We start from the raw sequence: 21,519 nt of genomic DNA, 5'->3' as shown, positions 1-21,519 counted from the left end.
ATTGTGGTCAGAGTCCACATCTGCCCCTGGATATGTCTTACAATGTAAAACCTGGTTCCTAAATCTCTGTCTTACCATTATATAATATATCTGATACCTTTTAGTATCTCCAGGGTTCTTCCATGTATACAACCTTCTTTCACGATTCTTAAACCAAGTGTTAGCTATGATTAAGTTGTGCTCTGTGCAAAACTCTACCAGGCGGCTTCCTCTTTGATTTCTTAGCCCCAATCCATATTCACCTACTACGTTTCCTTCTCTCCCTTTTCCTACTACCGAATTCCAGTCACCCATGACTATGAAATTTTCATCACCCTTCACTATCTGAATAATTTCTTTTATTTCATCATACATTTCTTCAATTTCTTCGTCATCTGCAGAGCTAGTTGGCATATAAACTTTTACTACTGTAGTAGGTGTGGGCTTCGTATCTATCTTGGCCACAATAATGCGTTCACTATGCTGTTTGTAGTAGCTTACCCGCATTCCTATTTTCCTATTCATTATTAAACCTACTCCTGCATTACCCCTAACTGAATTTGTATTTATAACCTTGTAGTCACCTGACCAGAAGTCTTGTTCCTCCTGCCACCGAACTTCACTAATTCCCACTATATCTAACTTTAACCTATCCATTTCCCTTTTTAAATTTTCTAACCTACCTGCCCGATTAAGTGATCTGACATTCCACGCTCCGATCCGTAGAACGCCAGTTTTCTTTCTCCTGATAACGACACCCTCTTGAGTAGTCCCCGCCTGGAGATCCGAATGGGGGACTATTTTACCTCCGGAATATTTTACCCAAGAGGACGCCATCATCATTTAATCATAGAGTAAAGCTGCATGCCCTCGGGAAAAATTACGGCCATAGTTTCCCCTTGCTTTCAGCCGTTCGCAGTACCAGCACAGCAAGGCCGTTTTGGTTATTGTTACAAGGCCAGATCAGTCAATCATCCAGACTGGTGCCCTTGCAACTACTGAAAAGGCTGCTGCCCCTCTTCAGGAACCACACGTTTGTCTGGCCTCTCAACACATACCCCTCCGTTGTGGTTGCACCTACAGTACGGCTATCTGTATCGCTGAGGCACGCAAGCCTCCCCACCAACGGCAAGGTCCATGGTTCGTGACTTAGCCGTCACAAATTGTGAAGTGAATAGCTTGTCATCAGTAACAGACACACATCTGAACTGAGGCTTTCCCGGTGAATGTGCTGTATCCAAGGTTCTCGGGTGTCCAGCCGGATCCGATCGTGGAAGTTCCACGATATTTCGGCGAATAACCGTTCTGCCATCATCAGGTGGTGCTGATGGAATGATCTGCCGGCGCTGTGTCCGTGGTATTTATGTTCGCGGGGTCCCGAGTCGTATCCCGGCGCGGACGGCCTGCGGGACGCCGCGTGGTGGGAGGGGTGGGGGTAGCTGCAGCCACGCCCGGTGGTAGGCGCAGTTCATCTCCGTCCGCCGTGGCGGAAGGATCTCGCGTCCCCTCGTGCCGTTGCTCTTTGATGGCGTTTAATAATGGTTTACAGGCCTTGCTCAGTTGAAACCCGGTGCCCTGTTGATGGGGATACAACTGACAAACGTATTTCCAGAACGTTTCAATAAGAACATGTTCGAAATTATAAATTTGCTCACATAAATGTTTTACTTAATTTGTTAATGACATACTTGCACTTTACTGGGTCTTTTTGTTTGTTGTTGCAAATGTCTCATTATCTGGAAAACGTTGAAGCTTAAATCAAAATTTATTCCAGGTATCCATATTCACAAAATGTGCCGAATTTGTAGTTAATGTTGTGGAAAAAAAGGTGCGATCACTTGCTTCTAAAACATTAGTTGTTAATATAACACAGTTTGTACCTACAGATACGTAGGCTTTACTCTGATTAATGCTTTAAAGTCTGCCAGATGATGAGGCAATAGTCGAAACTAGTTACAGAAAAATGAAGTTCAAAAAATGGTTCAAATGGCTCTGAGCACTATGGGACTCAACTTCTGAGGTCATCAGTCCCCTAGAACTTAGAACTACTTAAACCTAACTAACCTAAGCACATCACACACATCAATGCCCGAGGCAGGATTCGAACCTGCGACCGTAGCGGTCTCGCGGTTCCAGACTGTAGCAGCTAGAACCGCACGGCCACTCAGGCCGGCAAAATGGAGTTCTTAACAGTATCTTGGCTAGTTATATAAAGTTTTCTATCAAAGCTCTGGGTTTTGACTGAAACAATATTTTATCTGTTTCAAACATAGAGATACATTTGGGCTCGGTGGAGTCGTATCTGCTGTGCGGAATTCGACTTCTTTAGTTGACGACTAATGTGTAAAATTTCGTTACTCACTTTCAACGAGCGAAATGACAGAAAGCAACAAGCGCTACAGATGGTGGTACTAAATCAGCTACTATCGATGAGATATGTAATGTTATCACTATCTTTAACACATTTTACCTGAGGAGATCTTTTAACAGTGTCATAAATAGATTTAGGATAAGCAGATCTATTTGAGATCTGCACCTCACAAACTTTATGACAAGCAGAATATTATACGGACGATACTTGCAGTAGATTTCTTTGCCACATTTAATGATATTAGTGTTTACTACAGATAAAACTCTTAACTGGCTAGATTCGAGCAATAATTTCTAGAGTGGCATTCACCGGAATCTTCAGGTCCCAAACGAACTCGCTTCTCAAAGTTCAACATTAAGTCAGGTTAAACCCCCTCTGACTGACAACAATAGTGAAAATACTGGTATGTAGTGTAAACATCAAATTCTCGGCATCAGATTATTAGTGGCAACTTTGTGCGGTTGTTGCACTATCTGTGGTCTGTTCCATTACAACAATACTACACAGGAAATTAGAGTCATCAGCACGAACATATCCTCGTCTCATGCTGAGATTCTTTAACATAGCTTCACGAACAAACTACAACTGTTTACGAGCATTCACTGTATAGCAAAAATTTGGTCCCAACAAACTTTAGTTTGATCACCAACTACAAGGAGCTCATTAAGACACACATGTAACTAAACTCTAATCCAGTGAGAGATGTCGGGTCAATAGATAGGCTCGAATGCTAGGTAGCAATAGTATTTAAATCATCGTCCAGCTATCCGTATGTACACTTTTCTTGTTTTCCCTACCCATCTTGTAAGTTAATTTCCGGGACCGTTGATTAGAAAATGACATTTTGATCTCTTTCCCCAACCGTGTTCAGTACCAACCTTTGCCACGTTTTTGATCAATTAATCTGTGGCAGGACGTCAAACATTAGTTTTCCCTCTTTGTTTTCCGTCAGATTCAAAAGATCTATTGACCATTTTTATCCTACTCCATAAACGGAGCCACAAGTGTGTTTTTTCCAATTTACATTGCTCTAAATGTAAACAGATGTAATTTGTTTCTGTTGTTCTAGATAGCATTTATCAAATAATTTAGGTGCTATTTCTGTGTTCTTAATTTTTGTAACACCTTCCTCACGTTATGATTTGCAGAAATCGTTATACTATCTCAGCTGCTTATGTATGTGTTAGTCTTACTGATGTCACTTGTTGGGCTGTTTTACGCAGCAGTGTATGATACTCCTTCCTCGACAGGTGAACGGCGTGCAGTGGAAGCGGTTTCGGCTTCCGCGTCCCAGATAGCGGCAGTGCGGTCTGCCTTATTCAAGAACTACGATCGCGCACTGCCGCCCCCTGGTGACCAGCTGAAAGTGAGACTCTACATTGACCTCCTCAACGTGGATCTGGTGAGGTTCCTGCAAATCGATCGTATCGCTCGGTTAAGAAACATCTGTGCAGTGATCACTACATCCTGGATTTATCAGATTCTCTTCTTCCCCAATAAACACAATGGCACGCTGAAAGTAATGTCTCCGAGTTTTTAATGTGAAACGCTTAAAGTTTTTTTTTTAAATAAAACTTAAGTTGTTAACATGTCTAGGTATCTGCAGCTCTCTGCCGCTAGAGAGTTCCAAATTGTAGCCTGTAACATATCGGTGTGCAATGTAACTATGTCGTTGCTTAGGAAATGGTGTGCTTTAACCGAGTTTCAAATTTGAAGCGTTCCTCCAGACTTGGAGCACCCTCTTGTTCAGCGTGACAAATACCAGTTCACACTCGAGCCCTGCAACATCTGCAGCAATCTCAAGTCTTGGGTTCAGTGTCATTGATCATCCACCATACAGCCTAGGCTTTGCCCCATCCGATTTTCATCTGTTTCCAAAACTTACAGAACGCCTTCGAGAACTTGAGTTCGACAGTGGTGAAGCGATACAAGCACAGGTTAGGTTGTTGCTTCGTCAACAAAGTCAAACATTCTATGATGACGGTATCAACAAACTGATCTCTCGTCGGGAGAAATGTGTTCGTCACCAGGATGACTATGTTGAGAAATAAATATATAGACACGAATAATACATATAGAGAAAGCTAACAACGTTCGTTAAATTTAAAATGCTTTAAGAGTTGTCACAACAACAAAAAATTAGGAGGTATTCCCTTTCAGCGTGCCATCATACTTAGTATGTCTCAATGGAATTAAATTCGCGACGATAACATTAACTAGCTCTCACCTGAACAGATGGGATAGTCCTTGTGTGCGAAAGTAAGAAAAACGTGCAGGAGAAATATATGTAAGCGAATTATAAAGCCTACAGAATTTTGATTAAGCGTGGAAAGAACAGAAGGCACGATGTAGCAAGCTGCAAATGTGGATCAGTGTAAGTAAGACGGAGACCTAGTCGTTATCAAGCCAACAGGTAGCACTACGCAGATTAAAACCAGTGCACAAATACGAGTACCATAGCCGTTGAATTTAACTTGGATTAAATTGATAAGACACAAGAAGGGGAAACCGTGTTTTAAGGGTGAGGAATACCCTGATATACCAAGGTTTATAACAAGGACAGACATATAAATCGCCTCCTTTTCGCATATTAAGGTTTTTCGGTGGGGTGGTTCATAAAACGACCCATCTGGACTTCAGAGGGGATTTTTCGAGATGATAGTAGCGTGCAGTAAAACAAGAGGCTTAAAAGCAGCTTGTTAGGGCCATCAATGGTCTTAAAACCCGTGACTGCAGAACATGAGGATAAATATGATAATCAGTGATGAATACCGGTAAAAAACGGTGTACGCACTAGGAGACAGTACGTCAAGTAAAATTTTGAAGTTATGCGTGGAAAGTGACCGATATATTCAATATAATGACTTTCGTATGAGTAAAAACATACTGGAACGTTTTGGAAGTCATACTTGGAGGCATAGGAGATGCAGGTAAAGTTGCACGTTAGGAGTGGAATATGGGAAATACATTATAGAGAAAATTGTGTGGCGGAAACATGGTACACAGTTGCTGTGACTGAAGGCACCAACCTCGCACTAGAGCAAGGGTGATTACCTCACATACAGCCTTGAAAGTGTTGCTAGGGCTGGGATATAGTCGCCAAAGCATAATGTGAGGGATCAGACTGTCGCAGGGCCGACCGGGATTACACCACATACGTGTTGGTCCTATACCGCTTCCATAACCTATGTGTTTAGAAATTATGTCCTGTGAAACCATGGTCAGCACGAGTGACCATAAACACTGCACGCCGCTGCTATAAGTGCTGTCACTGTCTGCAATCACTTCCGAGATATACTCCGCGACAGTTATCGACCCACTGTGGGTGCTCCAACATGCGGCTACTACGTAGATGCTGCCTCCGTGGCATGCGAAACTGTGGGCTGCGCCTATGCCTGACGCTGTCAGGAAAAGAACGGCACCCTTCCAGCTGCGGATCGTTTGCTGGTTGACAAGTACCTACTTCAGGTGGCCTGTCTGAGCCTTCATGGGGTTCGCACCTGGGGGTCACTCACTGTATAGATGCTGCAATATGTGATCAAAAGTATCCGAACACTCTCAAAAATATACGTTTTTTTCATATTAGGTGCATTGTGCTGCCACCTACTGCCAGGTACTGCATATCAGCGACCTTAGTCATTAGACGTCGTGAGAAAGCAGAATGGGGCGATCCGCGGAACTCACGGACTTCGAATGAGGTCAGGTGATTGGGTGTCACGTGTCATACGTCTGTACGCGAGATTCCCACACTCCTAAATATTCCTAGGTCCACTGTTTTCCGATGTGACAGTGAAGTGGAAACATGAAGAGACACGAACAGAACAAAAGCGTACAGGCCGACCTCGTCTGTTGGGTGACAGAGACCGCCGACAGTCAAAGAGGGTCGTAATGTTCAATAGGCATACATCTATCCAAACCATCACACAGGAATGGCAAACTGCATCAGGATCCACTGCAAGTGCTATGACAGTTAGGCGGGAGGTGAGAAAACTTGGATTTCATGGTCGGGCGGCTGCTCATAAACCACACATCACGCTGGTAAATGCCAAACGACGCCTTGCTTGGTGTAAGATACGCAAACATTGGACAACTGGACAGGGGAAAAACTTTGTGTGGAGTGACGAATCACGGTAGACAATGTGGCAATCCGATCGCAGGGTGTGGGTACGGCGGATGCCCGGTGAACGTCATCTGCCAGCGTGTGTAGTGTCAACAGTAAAATTCGGAGGCGGTGGTGTTATGGTGTGGTTATGTTATCATGTAAGGGCCTTGCACCCGTTGTTGTTTTGCGTGGCACTATCACAGCACAGGCCTACATTGACCTTTTAAGTGCCTTCTGGCTTCCCACTGTTGAAAAGCAATTCGAGTATGGTGGTTGCATCTTTCAACTCGATCGAGCACCTGTTCAGAATCCACTGACTGTGGCGGAGTGGTTACATGACAATAAAATCTTTGAAGTGGACTGGCCTGTACTAAGTCCTGAGCTGAATACTACAGAGCACCTTTGGGATGTTTTGGAACGCCAACTTAGTGCCAGGCCTCACCGACCGATATCGATACCTGTCCTCAGTGCAGCACTCCGTGAGGAATGGGCTGCCATTGCCCAAGAAACCTTCGAGCACCAGACTGAACGTATGCCTCCGTGAGTGGAAGCTGTCATCGAGGCTATGGGTGGGCCAAGACATACAGATTTCCAGCATTACCGACTGAGGGCGCCACGAACTTGTACGTCATTATCAGCCAGGTGTCCGGATACTTTTGATCACAAAGTGTACGTAACCTTGCGGACGTCGACTCTGCTACTGCAGGAGTGCATCTGTGCCACACCACTCTCACTGAGATGCTAACATCATGACTTCACCGCTGTACGCCTGTCTGCCAGAGTGACTCCATAAGCCGATCACCGTCTGGGGTCGCATGGTGAGGTAAGCACGCACCACTTTTTAAGGCTAACTGTGCTGCAGGTGCTGACCGCAGCGAGACATCACCTCAACTAATCCCGTACTGCTCTTGTTAGCAAAAAAGACAGTATGGTTATCTCAGTGTTCCCGTGACTTTCAATTGCCATCCAACTGACACAGTGTACCAGCCTCCGCGCCAAACATCCTGTCTTTCATCCCAGTCTATCATGGGATAATTGCACACACCAGCCATCCTTGACCTCTTGCACTTTGTATATTACAACATACCATGTTCCTAACTTTACAGTTTACAGTCATCTTTTCCTCGTTCGGAAGAGTTGGGTGTCCTCCTGAGGGATATGGCGCCTACTTCTAAGTGGCGCGTTAGATCGTCAGAATAACGAGCAGACATTGCTTGAAATAGAATTGTCCTCGGTGATGAGTCTCGCTGTGAAATGAACCCTGCCGAGCAGAGAAGACGTTTCTGGAGACATCCCACACAGTGGCGGGATATGGACCTACAACCAGGAGTGATGGTCCGGAGTGCCACTTCTTTTCATATCAGGACCCATGTGGTTGTGAACCACAGCAAGCTTACAGTACAGTGGTAAAAAATTCTCTTCGCCAATGACAGTAATATTGAAGCACTTGAGAAAACTGGAGAACTCCTTGCAAAGAAAGGAACTGAAACTCTCAAAGAAGTTTTCAATCGGCAAATACGCAATAAAGTTACATTCAATGTAAGGATAAAAACCATTAATTTCCTTTAAGGAATAAAATGACAGATACATCGTAACGAATACAGAAGCTCTAGGAATGAATACAAATTGTCAGTTTGAGTGGTCTGAAGCCACACATAGTGTCACCGACATGTTACACCTTAGCCTTGTGGCATCAGTGTGTAGCAGCCAGTGTCTTTAAGTTACAAACTATTCAGGTACAGTCAATACTGTGCTAAGAACTTTTTAGCCTGCAAAAATTCACAAAATTTGAATTCAGTTTTCTATATACAGATATGGACCATCAGAGTAATAACCAAAAATGTTAATCTATGTCGTTGTAAGGATATTTCCTAAACATGAGTACTTTAATTACACCATGTGGATACATCTATGGACCAGTAATGAACATCATAATAACTCCGACATGTACTGCACAGCCAGACCGGTCCTTGACCATGGAACAAGATACAGTCTGAACTTACATTTACTAAGAAAGAATACAAACTCAAAACAGCATTTTCTGCCACAGAACACAGATGAATAATAAATTTATCAATGAAATGAAAGAGTTTACTAAAACAGTTATTTGAAAAGTCAGTTAACAACTTCCAGTTAAGCAATATAGTCTATACAACAAACAATAACTTGGATAACAAAGATTGCAGGTTTGGTGAAAAATTTAACACACGTAAACAATTAAAATCATCTCTATCATGTCACATTAGACTTTCGCTCTGTAGAGTTTTCTGGAAAACGTTACTCCCAAAGCTCTGAGATATGTAATAATAACACCTTATCCTCGTTCTGTGCTTAAAATCTAACATATTACAGAGGGACACTTGCAAGACTAAAGAAAAATCAAGACACATACATTTGACAATGTAAAATGCTACAAAATGTTAGCAGTTCTGAGAAAAAAATGGGTAAGCTGTAGGGAGAGACGGGTAATATACAATAACTACAAGAGCCAAGAGGGAAAAATAAGAGTGGACGACGAAGAACGAAGTGCTCGGATTAAAAATGGTGTAAGACAGCGATGTAGACTTTCACCCCTACTGTTCAACCTCTACATCGAAGAAGCAGTGATGGACATAAGAAAAAGGTTCAGCAGCGGAATTAAAATTCAAGGTGAAAGGATATCAATGATACAATTCGCTGATGATATTGCTATCCTGAGTGAAAGTGAAGACGAATTACATGATCTGCTGAATGAAATGAACAGTCTAATGAGTACAGAATTTGGACCGAGAGTTATTCGAAGAAAGACGAAGGTAATGACCATCAGAAGTGAGCACAGAGAGATAATTAACATTAGTATTTATGGTCACCAAGTAGATGAAGTTTAAGGAATTCAGCTATCTACGCAGCAAAATACCCAATGATTGATGGAACAGGGAGGACATCAAAAGCAGACTAGCAATGGCAAAAAGGTTATTTCTGGTCAAGAACAGTCTACTAGTATCAAACATAGGTTTTAATTTGAGGAAGAAATTTCTGAGAATGTACGTTTGGAGCACAGCATCGTATGTTAGTGAAATATGGACTGTGGGAAAACTGCAGCAGAGTAGAGTCGAGGGTTTGAGACAGACGAATGTTGAAAATTTGGTGGACTGGTAAGGTGAGAAGGTTCTGCGCAGAATCGGAGAGGAAACACTAACAAGGAGAATGGACAGGATGATAGGAAATCTGTTAAGACATGAGGGAATGACTTCCAAGGTACTAGAGGGAGGTGTAGAGGGTATAAACTGGAGAGGAAGGCAGAGGTTGGAAAACATACAGCAAACAACTGAGGACGTAGGTTGCAAGTGCTAATCTCAGATGAAGAGGTTGGCACAGGAGAAGAATTCGTGGCTGGCCGCATCAAGTCAGTCAAAAGACAGATGACTCAAAAAAATGTTCAGTTACTGAGCCCTAGTTGTGCGCCAGCTACTGAAGTACTGAGCCACAGGTGTGTGCTAGCCACCTCAGCCGACTCCTGTAGAGGTCGGTACAGCAGGCTGCCACCGAAGTCTGTAGTCTGATGTTGCTCTTCCGCTCTTCCTCGCTACCATAGTCCTGATAACAGAACTGTGCCTCGCTTACTTCTGCGAGCTGGCAACGTTGGCGAGGGCCACATGTTAACTTCAGCACAGGCGTCCTATCCTGGACACTCACTACACAACACAGATCCCTCGCCTGATGTAGTAATACTTGACTGTCATATATTTACGATTTATCAGTGGACATGAACTTGGCTTCAGTCTGGTGGCCCAGATAATAATCTCACCCCATCATTGCCTTATATGGTGATATATCTAATTACACCACCTATCCTGACATCCCACCACAACTACCGCTAATACCTCTATATCCGTCCCTCAAAAACAACCGTAAGGTTAATAGTGGGCACTACTGACTTTACCTGAATAATTCTGACATTTGACACCTCCCTGATGGTACACACTGAGATAGGTTCATACCCCTCTGTGCCCACACTAAGAAAGGATCATATCCCTCTATGTAAGCCACAATTGACATAACGTGTGATGTACGTCGATGACACTAACCTGTTTTGTCATACGGTGTAGTCATCAGAAAGCCGGCCCTGGCACAGATCCTGCGTTGATGCGCAACAGTCCCGACCAGACTGTTAGCCCAACTCGAGCACAGAATACAGTTCGGGAGAGGATAGTATTCGAACCGCAGACCTCAGAATTCTCATTTTCGAAGGCGTGCGCTTGCTCTGGCCGAATATCAGCACCTGGACTGGTGAGAAACAGCAAGGTAGCAGGCAGCTACCGGTCTGTATCAGAACATACACTCCACCAGGAAGCGTACACTCTCAGGAAGCAGTGAGCCAGTAAGTGATCTGACAGTACGAAGACGCCACGTAGTCTGCGTGCAATCTTCTGTTCAGAGGAATACTTGATGCTTCCGGAGCCTAAATCCGGAATAGGTGACTGGTGGTGTCATTGTCTACTGTGCGTGGTCTTCGACTCAGAGTCTGGCACAAAAAAAAGTTTATCAGTCCCCTAGAAGTCAGAACTACTTAAACCTAACTAACCTAAGGCCATCACACACATCCATGCCCGAGACCGGATTCGAACCTGCGACCGTAGCGGTCGCGCGGTTCCAGACTGTAGCGCCTAGAACGGCTCGGAAGTCTGGCACAGGCGGCGTAGTTCGGCATCATGTACACACCTGAAGACTGTGTGAACAAAGTGCCCTTCATCGGTGCTGACATTCTGTTGCTAAACCATGGGACGAAAGAATTTACAGGCAGCTAACACTGACGGCCGTGGCTTGGCCGCAATGCAAAAATGAAAGTTACCGTTTGGAAGCTCATATAATAAAGTAAAACCTCCTACTGTCTGGCTCATCCTTTGAACTCCTCCTCCTTCCGTGGGAGCGGAGAATGTATGTGAAATCGCTCAATGTAATTATTATTTGAATGTAAACAATATTAGATTGCAAAACAAAGTAAACATCACTTGATTAAGAATGGTCCTCACGGAAGATGGCAGGGGTCGTAACCTATGGGATGGTGTAGAGACTCTAAAGACCTCCTTGAGGTCACAAAGGGACTTACGTCAACAATATTGTGTGTATACAAGAATCATCATGAAACATCAAAACAGCATAAAACATCAAAACAAAATTAGAATAAAACATAATAATGTGAATGAGGTAAACATGCCAAGGGTTCTTGTTGATAGGATGAAGTAAAAGTCTTTTTTTTTTAATAAGTTGAAAATGTAAAGATATCACCACTGATGAGTCACTGCGGGGGCGAGTGATGCGAGGCAGCGTGGTGTGTCGTCCTCAGCAGGCAGCGCGCAGGCTGCCGGCGGGAAGGGGGCGTGGCTGCTGGCCAGTTCCCCTCCACAGCAGCACCCTCATCCCCGAAAAAGCAGTACGTCGACATAGCTGGTCGTCGCCACTGACTGACGATGACTTCATTACCTCTGCTCTTCTTGTTTCGTCAGCTCATGAAGGAAACAACCCAGAGCTTTAGTATTATACAACTACACGCTTCAGAGTCGTTGGAGCGAGGTGGCGCAGTGGTTAGACACTGGACTCGCATTCGGGAGGACGACGGTTCAATCCCGCGTCCGGCCATCCTGATTTAGGTTTTCCGTGATTTCCCTAAATCACTCCAGGCAAATGCCGGGATGGTTCCTCTGAAAGGGCACGGCCGACTTCCTTCCCCGTCCTTCCCTAATCCGATGAGACCGATGACCACGCTGTCTGGTCTCCTTCCCCAAAAACCAACCAACCAACCAACCAACCAACCAACCAACCAGAGTCGTTGGCTAGCTCCTTCCGCTACGTCAGTTTCCTCGGTGAGAGTACTTGCCTCTTGAAAAAGTTTTCTCACTTCAGGGTGCGTTGTCACCGCAATGACGGAACCTCTCTCTATGACATCATTTTGGTGTACTGGCGCTAGACAGTTCAACGTCCTGGGCTAGGGCACTGCTCAGCACTTATCCGTTATAAGCCTTCTTGCATTACCAGGCAAGAAATGTTAATTTTTATGTGGTTAACCCAAATATATTTTCTGTGACGTAACAATATTGTGCAGGCTTTGGCCCACAGTATGAAGAAATTATTTAAAGTATTTAAATAACAGTTATGATATTTTATGTAAGTATGTATCAGCGTAAGCACTTGTTGTACGTTTCTGCTATATTCATTCGGTGTAGATCTACTGTCTTGATCGTAAGTCTGCTGCCATTAAAAAGGAAATAAGCAAATTTAAAGAATAATATAAAATTCTTGTAAATTGTAAGTCATGTCTCCTGTTTATCCATAGATTTTTCTTATTATAATAATGTTTCAGTATGGATACGCGCGGGTAATGGAGATTGAAGGCCTTATTTACATTGTGAGTAGAACATGTAATATTTATATCTTCAATTACGTAAGTAATTATTTAATATTTCCAAATCCTAGTGAGATCTAGTAATAGTGCTGTACTTCTGTCCACAGGCTTGGACGGACTCACGCTTATCTTGGACAGGTAGTGACGTAGTAAAAACTGTTTACGTTTATACTGACGAGATCTGGACACCTGACCTAGGAGTTTTACATAGGTGAGTTCGATGACACAGGGACTAAAAACAATATTCATTAAGTGCATCCCCATTCTCCTAATTTTCTTACACTTTCCCTTTCTAGTAGCAAATAAATGCACCCCTCTCACCATCAAAACATATTTAAGACCAATAAGTTAATTTTGTCCAGTCATGAGCACCACAATGCTGCTTCACTGAATACGCATTTAAAACTTTGTAGACATTAAAAAAAAACAGCATTAATGAGCCAATAAATAAATAAAGAATGCTAACATTTTAAGGGTTATTATTTATCGCATGGTAATTATTTGGAACTTCATATATTTTGAAGTATCGAAGTAACTGTGGAGCTTCCATTTTTTTATTTCATTGGCCTCTTGGTAGATCAGTACAATCAGTTGAAACGTACAGGGTTGCCATTCGACAGAAGGCATTAATGTATCCTTTCCACAAATTTGTAAGTAATTTCTAACTTTAATTTCAGTGACATTAATGTTAGCACCTATATAAGTACAGTGGCATAAAACTAATCAAAAGTAAGGAAACGCACACACACAGACACGCACAAACTGATCGATTATAACTTAATATCAAATTTTAACGTCCGCCCCTGGTAGCTGAGTGGTCAGCGCCACGGAATGTCGTGCCTAACGGTCTGGGTTCTATTGACGGCTGGGTCGGAGATTTTCTCCGCTCAGGGACTGGGTGATGTGCTGTCCTTATCATCAGCATTTCATTCCCATCGACACGCAAGTCGCCGAAGTGGCGTCAACTCGAGAGACTTGCACCTGTCCAACAGTACACCCGACATGAGGCCCTAGCCATGCGGCATTTCCATTTACCAAATTTTAACAAAAACTCAAATACATCTTCGAAATGTATATAGGGTGCAAATTTTAAGTTATCAAACCAGAATAACTCGACAACGAAAAAACTTATAGAATCCAAAGTTGATTATTTTCGAGGGGGACATCTGCTGGTGCTATAATTAGCCGGACACTCCAGCCCCCTGGGGGTGCGGCGGGAGGCAACTTTAAAATTTCAAATGGGAACCCCCATTTTTTATTGTGGAATCAGATTCTACGTAAAAAAAACTTGGTACATTTTGTTTTGAACATTTGTTTTGATTCTTGGTATTTGTCGTTGTAATTCAAGATAATCCATGTTCTCATTTTTGCATGGAAAATGGTTACGAATAAATAAAAATGATTTCACTAATTAGTAAGTAGGATGTTTGGTTAGTTAGTTGGCTACTCAGATGTTTGTTTGATAATTAAAAGTTGTGTGACCTCTTGACCACGAAACAGACAAAACTTATCCGAATATGAGGAAAAAATTAATACAGTATTTGGGTCAACATTTGTAAAACTCTAATTCCCCTCTCTCAAGCTCCACCCTATGGGGAGCGAGGGAGAGTTTTAGTTTTAGCGAATCAAAATTTACGAAGTAAATAAGTATTTTTTATTTATCCGTAACCATTTTCCACGCAAAAATGAGAACATGGATTTTCTTGAATTACAGCGCCTAATAACAAGAATGAAAGCAAATCTTTAAAACAAAATGTACGTAGTTCTTTTTATGTAGAATCTGATTCTGCAATAAAAAATGGGGTTCCCATTTGAAATTTTAAAACTGCATCCCGCCACACCCCCAGGGGGCTGGGGTGGCGGGCTAATTTTAGCACCAGCAGATGTCCCCCTTGAAAATAATCAACTTTGGATTCTACACATATTTTCGTGTGAGGCTTATTCTTCGAATTATTCTGGTTTGTCAACCTAAAATTTACACCCTGTGTATTTACTGTTCTCAAGAGTAGTAATCAGTTTAGTTATTTACTTGATCTCTTGTCTTTAAAACGAAATCGAGATATTTTCTAAATATGAACACTCGGATTGTCAATACAGTGCAGTTTCACAATTCAAATCCTTGACTAGAAAAGCATTGCGTACTGGTGTCCCGTCGGGAATCTTCGACTTCATATCTAGCACGATTCCTGTCCTTCCACTATGAACTTCAGCTGCATCCTACCACTAAACACCTCTCTTAAAAGGATACTAATTGACATTCGTAACTATATTATTCCGTATACAAGGAAATTTACCTCGTTACGAGCTTTATCTACACAGAAACAAACTCCTTCCTAAGCGTGAAGTCACTTATCGAAATAATTCGTCTGATACACACTTCAATTTATGAAACAAACAAGGTTCACATGGACCGCAAACGTGATGCTAGACGCATTGAATCCTCCTCATTTCTGAGTAGCACTTGCAACCTACAGCCTCAGTTATTGATTGGAAATATTCAAATATGCGTCTCCCCACTCAGTTTTAATACTCTGCAGCTCACTCTACTACCATGGAAGTTCTAACACATGTGATAAAATCCGGTCCTTCTTTCTAGCCAGTGTTTTCCAAATCTTCCTTACTTCGCCGATTCTGCGAACAACCTCCTCTTTTCTTATCATACTAGACCACAAACACTGGAAAAACCATTTTTCAACACCCTCTCTCAGAGGCTTCAATTTTCTCCCTTCCTATATGTTCCGCACTCCGTGGTTAAGCACCATATAATGTTATGCTGCAAATGTACATTCTTAGAAATACCTTCCTTTAGAATATGGCCAGTGTTAGTTACTTCTCTTGGCAACGAGTGCCGTCCTTGACTGCGCTAATTTGCCTTTTACGTCCTCATTACTTCGTCCGTCATGAGGAATTTTGCTTAAGTTGCCGAATTAATTAGTTCGTAGTCCCAATTTTGATTTTAACCCTATCGTTAGTCACATTTGTGCTACTCCTCATTATTTTCGTCTTTCTTCGGTTTCTCACAATCCATATCTTGAATCGTTCAACTGTTCATTCAGTTCAGCACGTCCTGAAGTTCTTTTGCTCTTTCACTGAAGATAGCAAAGTCATCAGCGAATCATATCACTGATATCCTTTCACTTTGAATTTTAAGCCCACTCTAGGCCCTAATTTAACCCTTTTCTTAGTCTAAACGAAAAAACAAAAACAAAACAAAAATTACACTGAAGGAAAAAAATCACAAAACCAAGATGGAGTTGTGCGACCTAAATCAAAGTTAGTTGGCGTGTTCTTACATCTGAAACATTATGTCTATCCCAGTGTAGCGCAAGTCGCGTAAGAGTGGCGCTAGTAGTGCCACTATGGGGATGAAAATCAGGTTTGCTTTAAAATACACGTTGTATTGGTCGTGAGCGTAAATTACCTTTAATACAGCACTAGATGAGTTGATGTTAGTCATGAATGCGTTTAAGGTGACAAATACACCATTATCAACACCTCACCGAGTTTGAACAAGATCGTGTAATAGGACCACCACAAGCTTGATGCGTCCTCTGCGAGACTGCAGAAAGACTTGGCAGTGTGGCAGTGATGTAGCCATTTTACATGACTGCTGACAGAGGTGATCATTAGAATACACGGTCGGAAGAAGACCAGGCTCCGGACTCCAACGTGGCACTACCGTGTTCGTCGTATCGCTCTGGCGCATCGTACTGTATCTGGAGCAACAATTTGAGCAGCAATTAGTGCAACAGTGACACAACGAACTGCTACAAATCAGATATTTCAAGGACCGTTCCGTGCCAGACTGCCTATAGCGTGCATTCCACTGACCCCACATCATCGCCATTTGCAACTTCAGTGGTATCAAGCGAGAGGTCATTGGAGGGCGGGCAAGAGGTCTGTTGTGTTTTGTGATGAAAGCTGGCTTCTTTGCGCGATGGACATACTATCGAGGACAGTGCTGCTAAAGCATAATTACTAAACACAGGCTACCGAAATGCCTTCGCAAAAGAAGACGAAGTAAATATTCCAGAAATCGAATCAACAACAGCTGCCAACATGAGTAACGTAGAAGCAAACATCCTCGGGATGGTGAAGCAACTTCAATCACTTAATAAAAGCATGTCTTCTGGTCCAGACTGTATACCATTTAGGTTCCTTTCAGCTTATGCTGATGGATTAGCTCCATACTTAACGATCATATACAACCGTTCGCTCGACGAAAGATCCGTACCCAAGTACTGGAAAGTTGCACAGTTCACACAAATATTCAGGAAAGGTAGTAGGAGTAATCCACTTAATTACAGCCCATAACATGTACGTCGATATGCAGCAGGATTTTGGAGCATATATTGTGTTCGAACATTACGAATTACCTCGAAGAAAACGGTCTGTTGACACACAGTCAACATGGGTTCAGAAAACATCGTTCTTGTGAAATACAACTAGGTCTTTATCCGCATGGACTGTTGAGTGCTACTGACAAGCGAATTCAGATAGATTCCGTATTTCTGTATTTCCGGAAGGCTTTTGACACTCTACCACACAAGCGGCTCATAGTGAAATTGCGTGCCTATGGAATATCGTCCCAGATATGTGACTGGATTTGTAATTTCCTGTCAGAGAGGTTACAGTTCGTAGTAACTGATGGAAAGTCATGGAGTAAAACAGAAGTGATTTTTGGCGTTACCCAAGGTAGGCCCTTTGCTGTTCCTTATCTATATAAACGATTTGCGAGACAATCTGAGCAGCCGCGTTGGTTGTTTGCAGATTACATTGTCGTTTTTCGCTAATAAAGTCATCAGAAGATCAAAATAAATTGCAAAACGATTTAGAAAAGATATCTGAATGGTAGGAAAATGGGTAGTTGACCTTAAATAATGAAAAGTGTGAGGTCATCTACATGAGTGCTAAAAGAATTCGTTTAACTTCGGTTACACCATAAATCAGTCAAATATGAAGGCCGTAAATTCAACTAAATACCTTGGAAGTAAATTACGAACAATGTAAACTGGAAGAACGTAGAATATGTTGTGGGGAAGGCTAACTAAAGACTGCGTTTTATTGGCAGGACACTTGGAAAATGTAACAGATCTACTAAGGAGACTGCCTACACTACGCTTGTCCGTCCTCTTTTAGATTACTGCTGCACGGTGTGGGATCCTTAGCAGATAGGACTGACGGAGTACATCGAAAAAGTTCAAAGAAGGGCAGCACGTTTTGTATCATAGCGAACTGTGGGAGAGAGTGCCACTGCAATGTTACACCATTTGGGCAGGGCATCATTAAAAGAAAGACGTTTTTCGTTGCAACGGAAACTTCTCACGAAGTTACAATAACCAACGTTCTCCTCAGAATGCGAAAATATTTTGTTGACACCGACCAACAATGGGAGAAGCGATCACCACGATAAAATAAGGGAAATGGGAACTCGTACGGAAAGATATAGGTGTTCGATGTTTCCGTGCGCTATACGAGATTGGAATAATAGAGAAATGTGAAGGTGGTTCGATGAACACTCTGCCAGGCTCTTAAATGCGATTTGCAGAGTATGCATGTAGATGTAGATGTAGAAGCCACTGGACGTAATGTAGAATCATCTAATCCTCAAATAATTCTGTAGTTTAAGTTGTACGTGGTAATATGATGTTTCAAAACATTATTGCAAGCAAGATCTATCAAGTCAGAACCGTTATTTGTATGTTTTGCGAAGGCCAAATATTGTGTGGGAATATAATCTTCTTTAACTTTTTTCTCCATGTAATGATAGTGTGTTCCACTGATTAAGTGTACAGTGGAAACTTGTAAGGTGATGCTGGGTATTAAACTGACGTACTAGTCATTAGTAGTTAGATAAACTACTGATTTCCCGCTGTAATATACAAATGTTTAGAAGCCAGTATCAAACTAAACCGCAATCTGGCCACAGGCAACTCAAGAAATTTGGCACAGAAAAGCACACACTTACAAGTATATCTGCTACGGTATATCAAATTATGGTAGATATGTACTTCAACATCAAACTATACGTGACAATTCGGAATCTGGTAACATTCGGCTTAAAGCGTCATACCGTGAAATGAGAATGTTTTCTCGCGATTGGGATACTGATGACCTTGCCCTTTAGTGTCCTAAGCACCGATTGCAGAATGCCTTTTCAAAGGCAATATTCCGGGAAATCACGGGAATCTGAAGGGGAGAGGGCTGGACGGTGATTTGAACCATCATCCTCGCGCAAGCGATTACAGAGTGCTAACCACTGCATCACATTGCTCTGTGTAAAACGAAGTATACTGTCCAAAGTGTATACAATGCATCACTCGCATCAATGTAAAACTGCGTAAGAACAGATATCGTAAATGGCTCCTCGCTGAGGAGAGTTCAGAAGGCTTTTGAAAGGCAATAAGTTTCGACCCACCACATGAACTGCTGCTCACAGTGGAGGTATGTCCAGCTCAAACATTTACGCAACGAACACTGGGATGGGATCTACACACACTACACGTCGGAAATATCGTAAAAGGCTATTGCTCACAGTATCAGACAACACTGCAAGCCCTGTATGAATCAAACAAACGTAGAAAGTGGACGTTACGAGTCTGGAGGCGTGTAGTGAGGTGGGACGAATCATAAATATATGTGTTTCCAAATGCTGAAAGCCATCGAAGGCAGCGACGGCCAAATGAGACGTTTATGTTGCAATGTGTATGGGGTGTAATTCTCGCTGGAGGTAGGTACGTTGATTGAAACAAATCTTCAGTTTAGGAAAGAAATTAAACAGCAAAATTCTGGCACATTGGATCACCAATCGCAGCTGTCAATTATAAATTTTCACCAGTCAGCAGAAATTTTATCCCCACCAAGTTGTATCTCAGTCCTAGGTAATTGAATTAATTGATGAATTAAAGTCGCGAAACCCAGTTGACATAATTTTCCTCTCTGAACACCATGTGACCACTGGTATAGGAACTAGGCCTAAGCACAATGAGAAACTCAGACAGGAGAGTACTGCAAATGTTGGAATAAGGAAAGGTTCTCATAAAAGTATAATTAAAAATAATGTAAGTATATTTCATCAAAATATTGTGAGTTTAAAGAATAAAATAGATGAGCTTCTGGTTTGTTTAGAAGATTTAGAAGCTAAGGATGAAATAGATATACTATGCCTGTCCGAGCATTACATTGTTACTGGTATCGATAAGGTAAATCTAAGTGGATATAAGCTCTCTGCACATGAAATTAGAGAAAATATGGAGAAAGTAGGAGTTGACATATACACTCCCGGAAATTGAAATAAGAACACCGTGAATTCATTGTCCCAGGAAGGGGAAACTTTATTGACACATTCCTGGGGTCAGATACATCACTTGATCACACTGACAGAACCACAGGCACATAGACACAGGCAACAGAGCATGCACAATGTCGGCACTAGTACAGTGTATATCCACCTTTCGCAGCAATGCAGGCTGCTATTCTCCCATGGAGACGATCGTAGAGATGCTGGATGTAGTCCTGTGGAACGGCTTACCATGCCATTTCCACCTGGCGCCTCAGTTGGACCAGCGTTCGTGCCGGACGTGCAGACCGCGTGAGACGACGCTTCATCCAGTCCCAAACATGCTCAATGGGGGATAGATCCGGAGATCTTGCTGGTCAGGGTAGTTGACTTACACCATCTAGAGCACGTTGGGTGGCACGGGATACATGCGGACGTGCATTGTCCTGTTGGAACAGCAAGTTCCCTTGCCGGTCTAGGAATGGTAGAACGATGGGTTCGATGACGGTTTGGATGTACCGTGCACTATTCAGTGTCCCCTCGACGATCACCAGTGGTGTACGGCCAGTGTAGGAGATCGCTCCCCACACCATGATGCCGGGTGTTGGCCCTGTGTGCCTCGGTCGTATGCAGTCCTGATTGTGGCGCTCACCTGCACGGCGCCAAACACGCATACGACCATCATTGGCACCAAGGCAGAAGCGACTCTCATCGCTGAAGACGACACGTCTCCATTCGTCCCTCCATTCACGCCTGTCGCGACACCACTGGAGGCGGGCTGCACGATGTTGGGGCGTGAGTGGAAGACGGCCTAACGGTGTGCGGGACCGTAGCCCAGCTTCATGGAGACGGTTGCGAATGGTCCTCGCCGATACCCCAGGAGCAACAGTGTCCCTAATTTGTTGGGAAGTGGCGGTGCGGTCCCCTACGGCACTGCGTAGGATCCTACGGTCTTGGCGTGCATCCGTGCGTCGCTGCGGTCCGGTCCCAGGTCGACGGGCACGTGCACCTTCCGCCGACCACTGGCGACAACATCGATGTACTGTGGAGACCTCACGCCCCACGTGTTGAGCAATTCGGCGGTACGTCCACCCGGCCTCCCGCATGCCCACTATACGGCCTCGCTCAAAGTCCGTCAACTGCACATACGGTTCACGTCCACGCTGTCGCGGCATGCTACCAGTGTTAAAGACTGCGATGGAGCTCCGTATGCCACGGCAAACTGGCTGACACTGACGGCGGCGGTGCACAAATGCTGCGCAGCTAGCGCCATTCGACGGCCAACACCGCGGTTCCTGGTGTGTCCGCTGTGCCGTGCGTGTGATCATTGCTTGTACAGCCCTCTCGCAGTGTCCGGAGCAAGTATGGTGGGTCTGACACACCGGTGTCAATGTGTTCTTTTTTCC

The 21,519-nt window shown here is 43.3% G+C and overlaps 1 protein-coding gene across 1 annotated transcript in view; it reads left to right on the top strand.

Annotated features, from left to right (window-relative positions):
- LOC126259491 (neuronal acetylcholine receptor subunit alpha-3-like) overlaps positions 1-21,519 on the top strand; it is a 157,341-nt gene that overhangs the window by 26,704 nt on the left and 109,118 nt on the right. The window contains exons 2-4 of the mRNA XM_049956331.1: positions 3,601-3,752; positions 12,793-12,837; positions 12,942-13,045. Coding sequence (XP_049812288.1) covers positions 3,601-3,752; positions 12,793-12,837; positions 12,942-13,045 — 301 coding nt within the window. The remainder of the gene's footprint in view (positions 1-3,600; positions 3,753-12,792; positions 12,838-12,941; positions 13,046-21,519) is intronic.

The sequence above is a fragment of the Schistocerca nitens genome, chromosome 5 (genome assembly GCF_023898315.1).
Source record: "Schistocerca nitens isolate TAMUIC-IGC-003100 chromosome 5, iqSchNite1.1, whole genome shotgun sequence".
Lineage (NCBI taxonomy): Eukaryota > Metazoa > Arthropoda > Insecta > Orthoptera > Acrididae > Schistocerca > Schistocerca nitens.
This window is presented reverse-complemented; position numbering and strand designations above follow the sequence as displayed.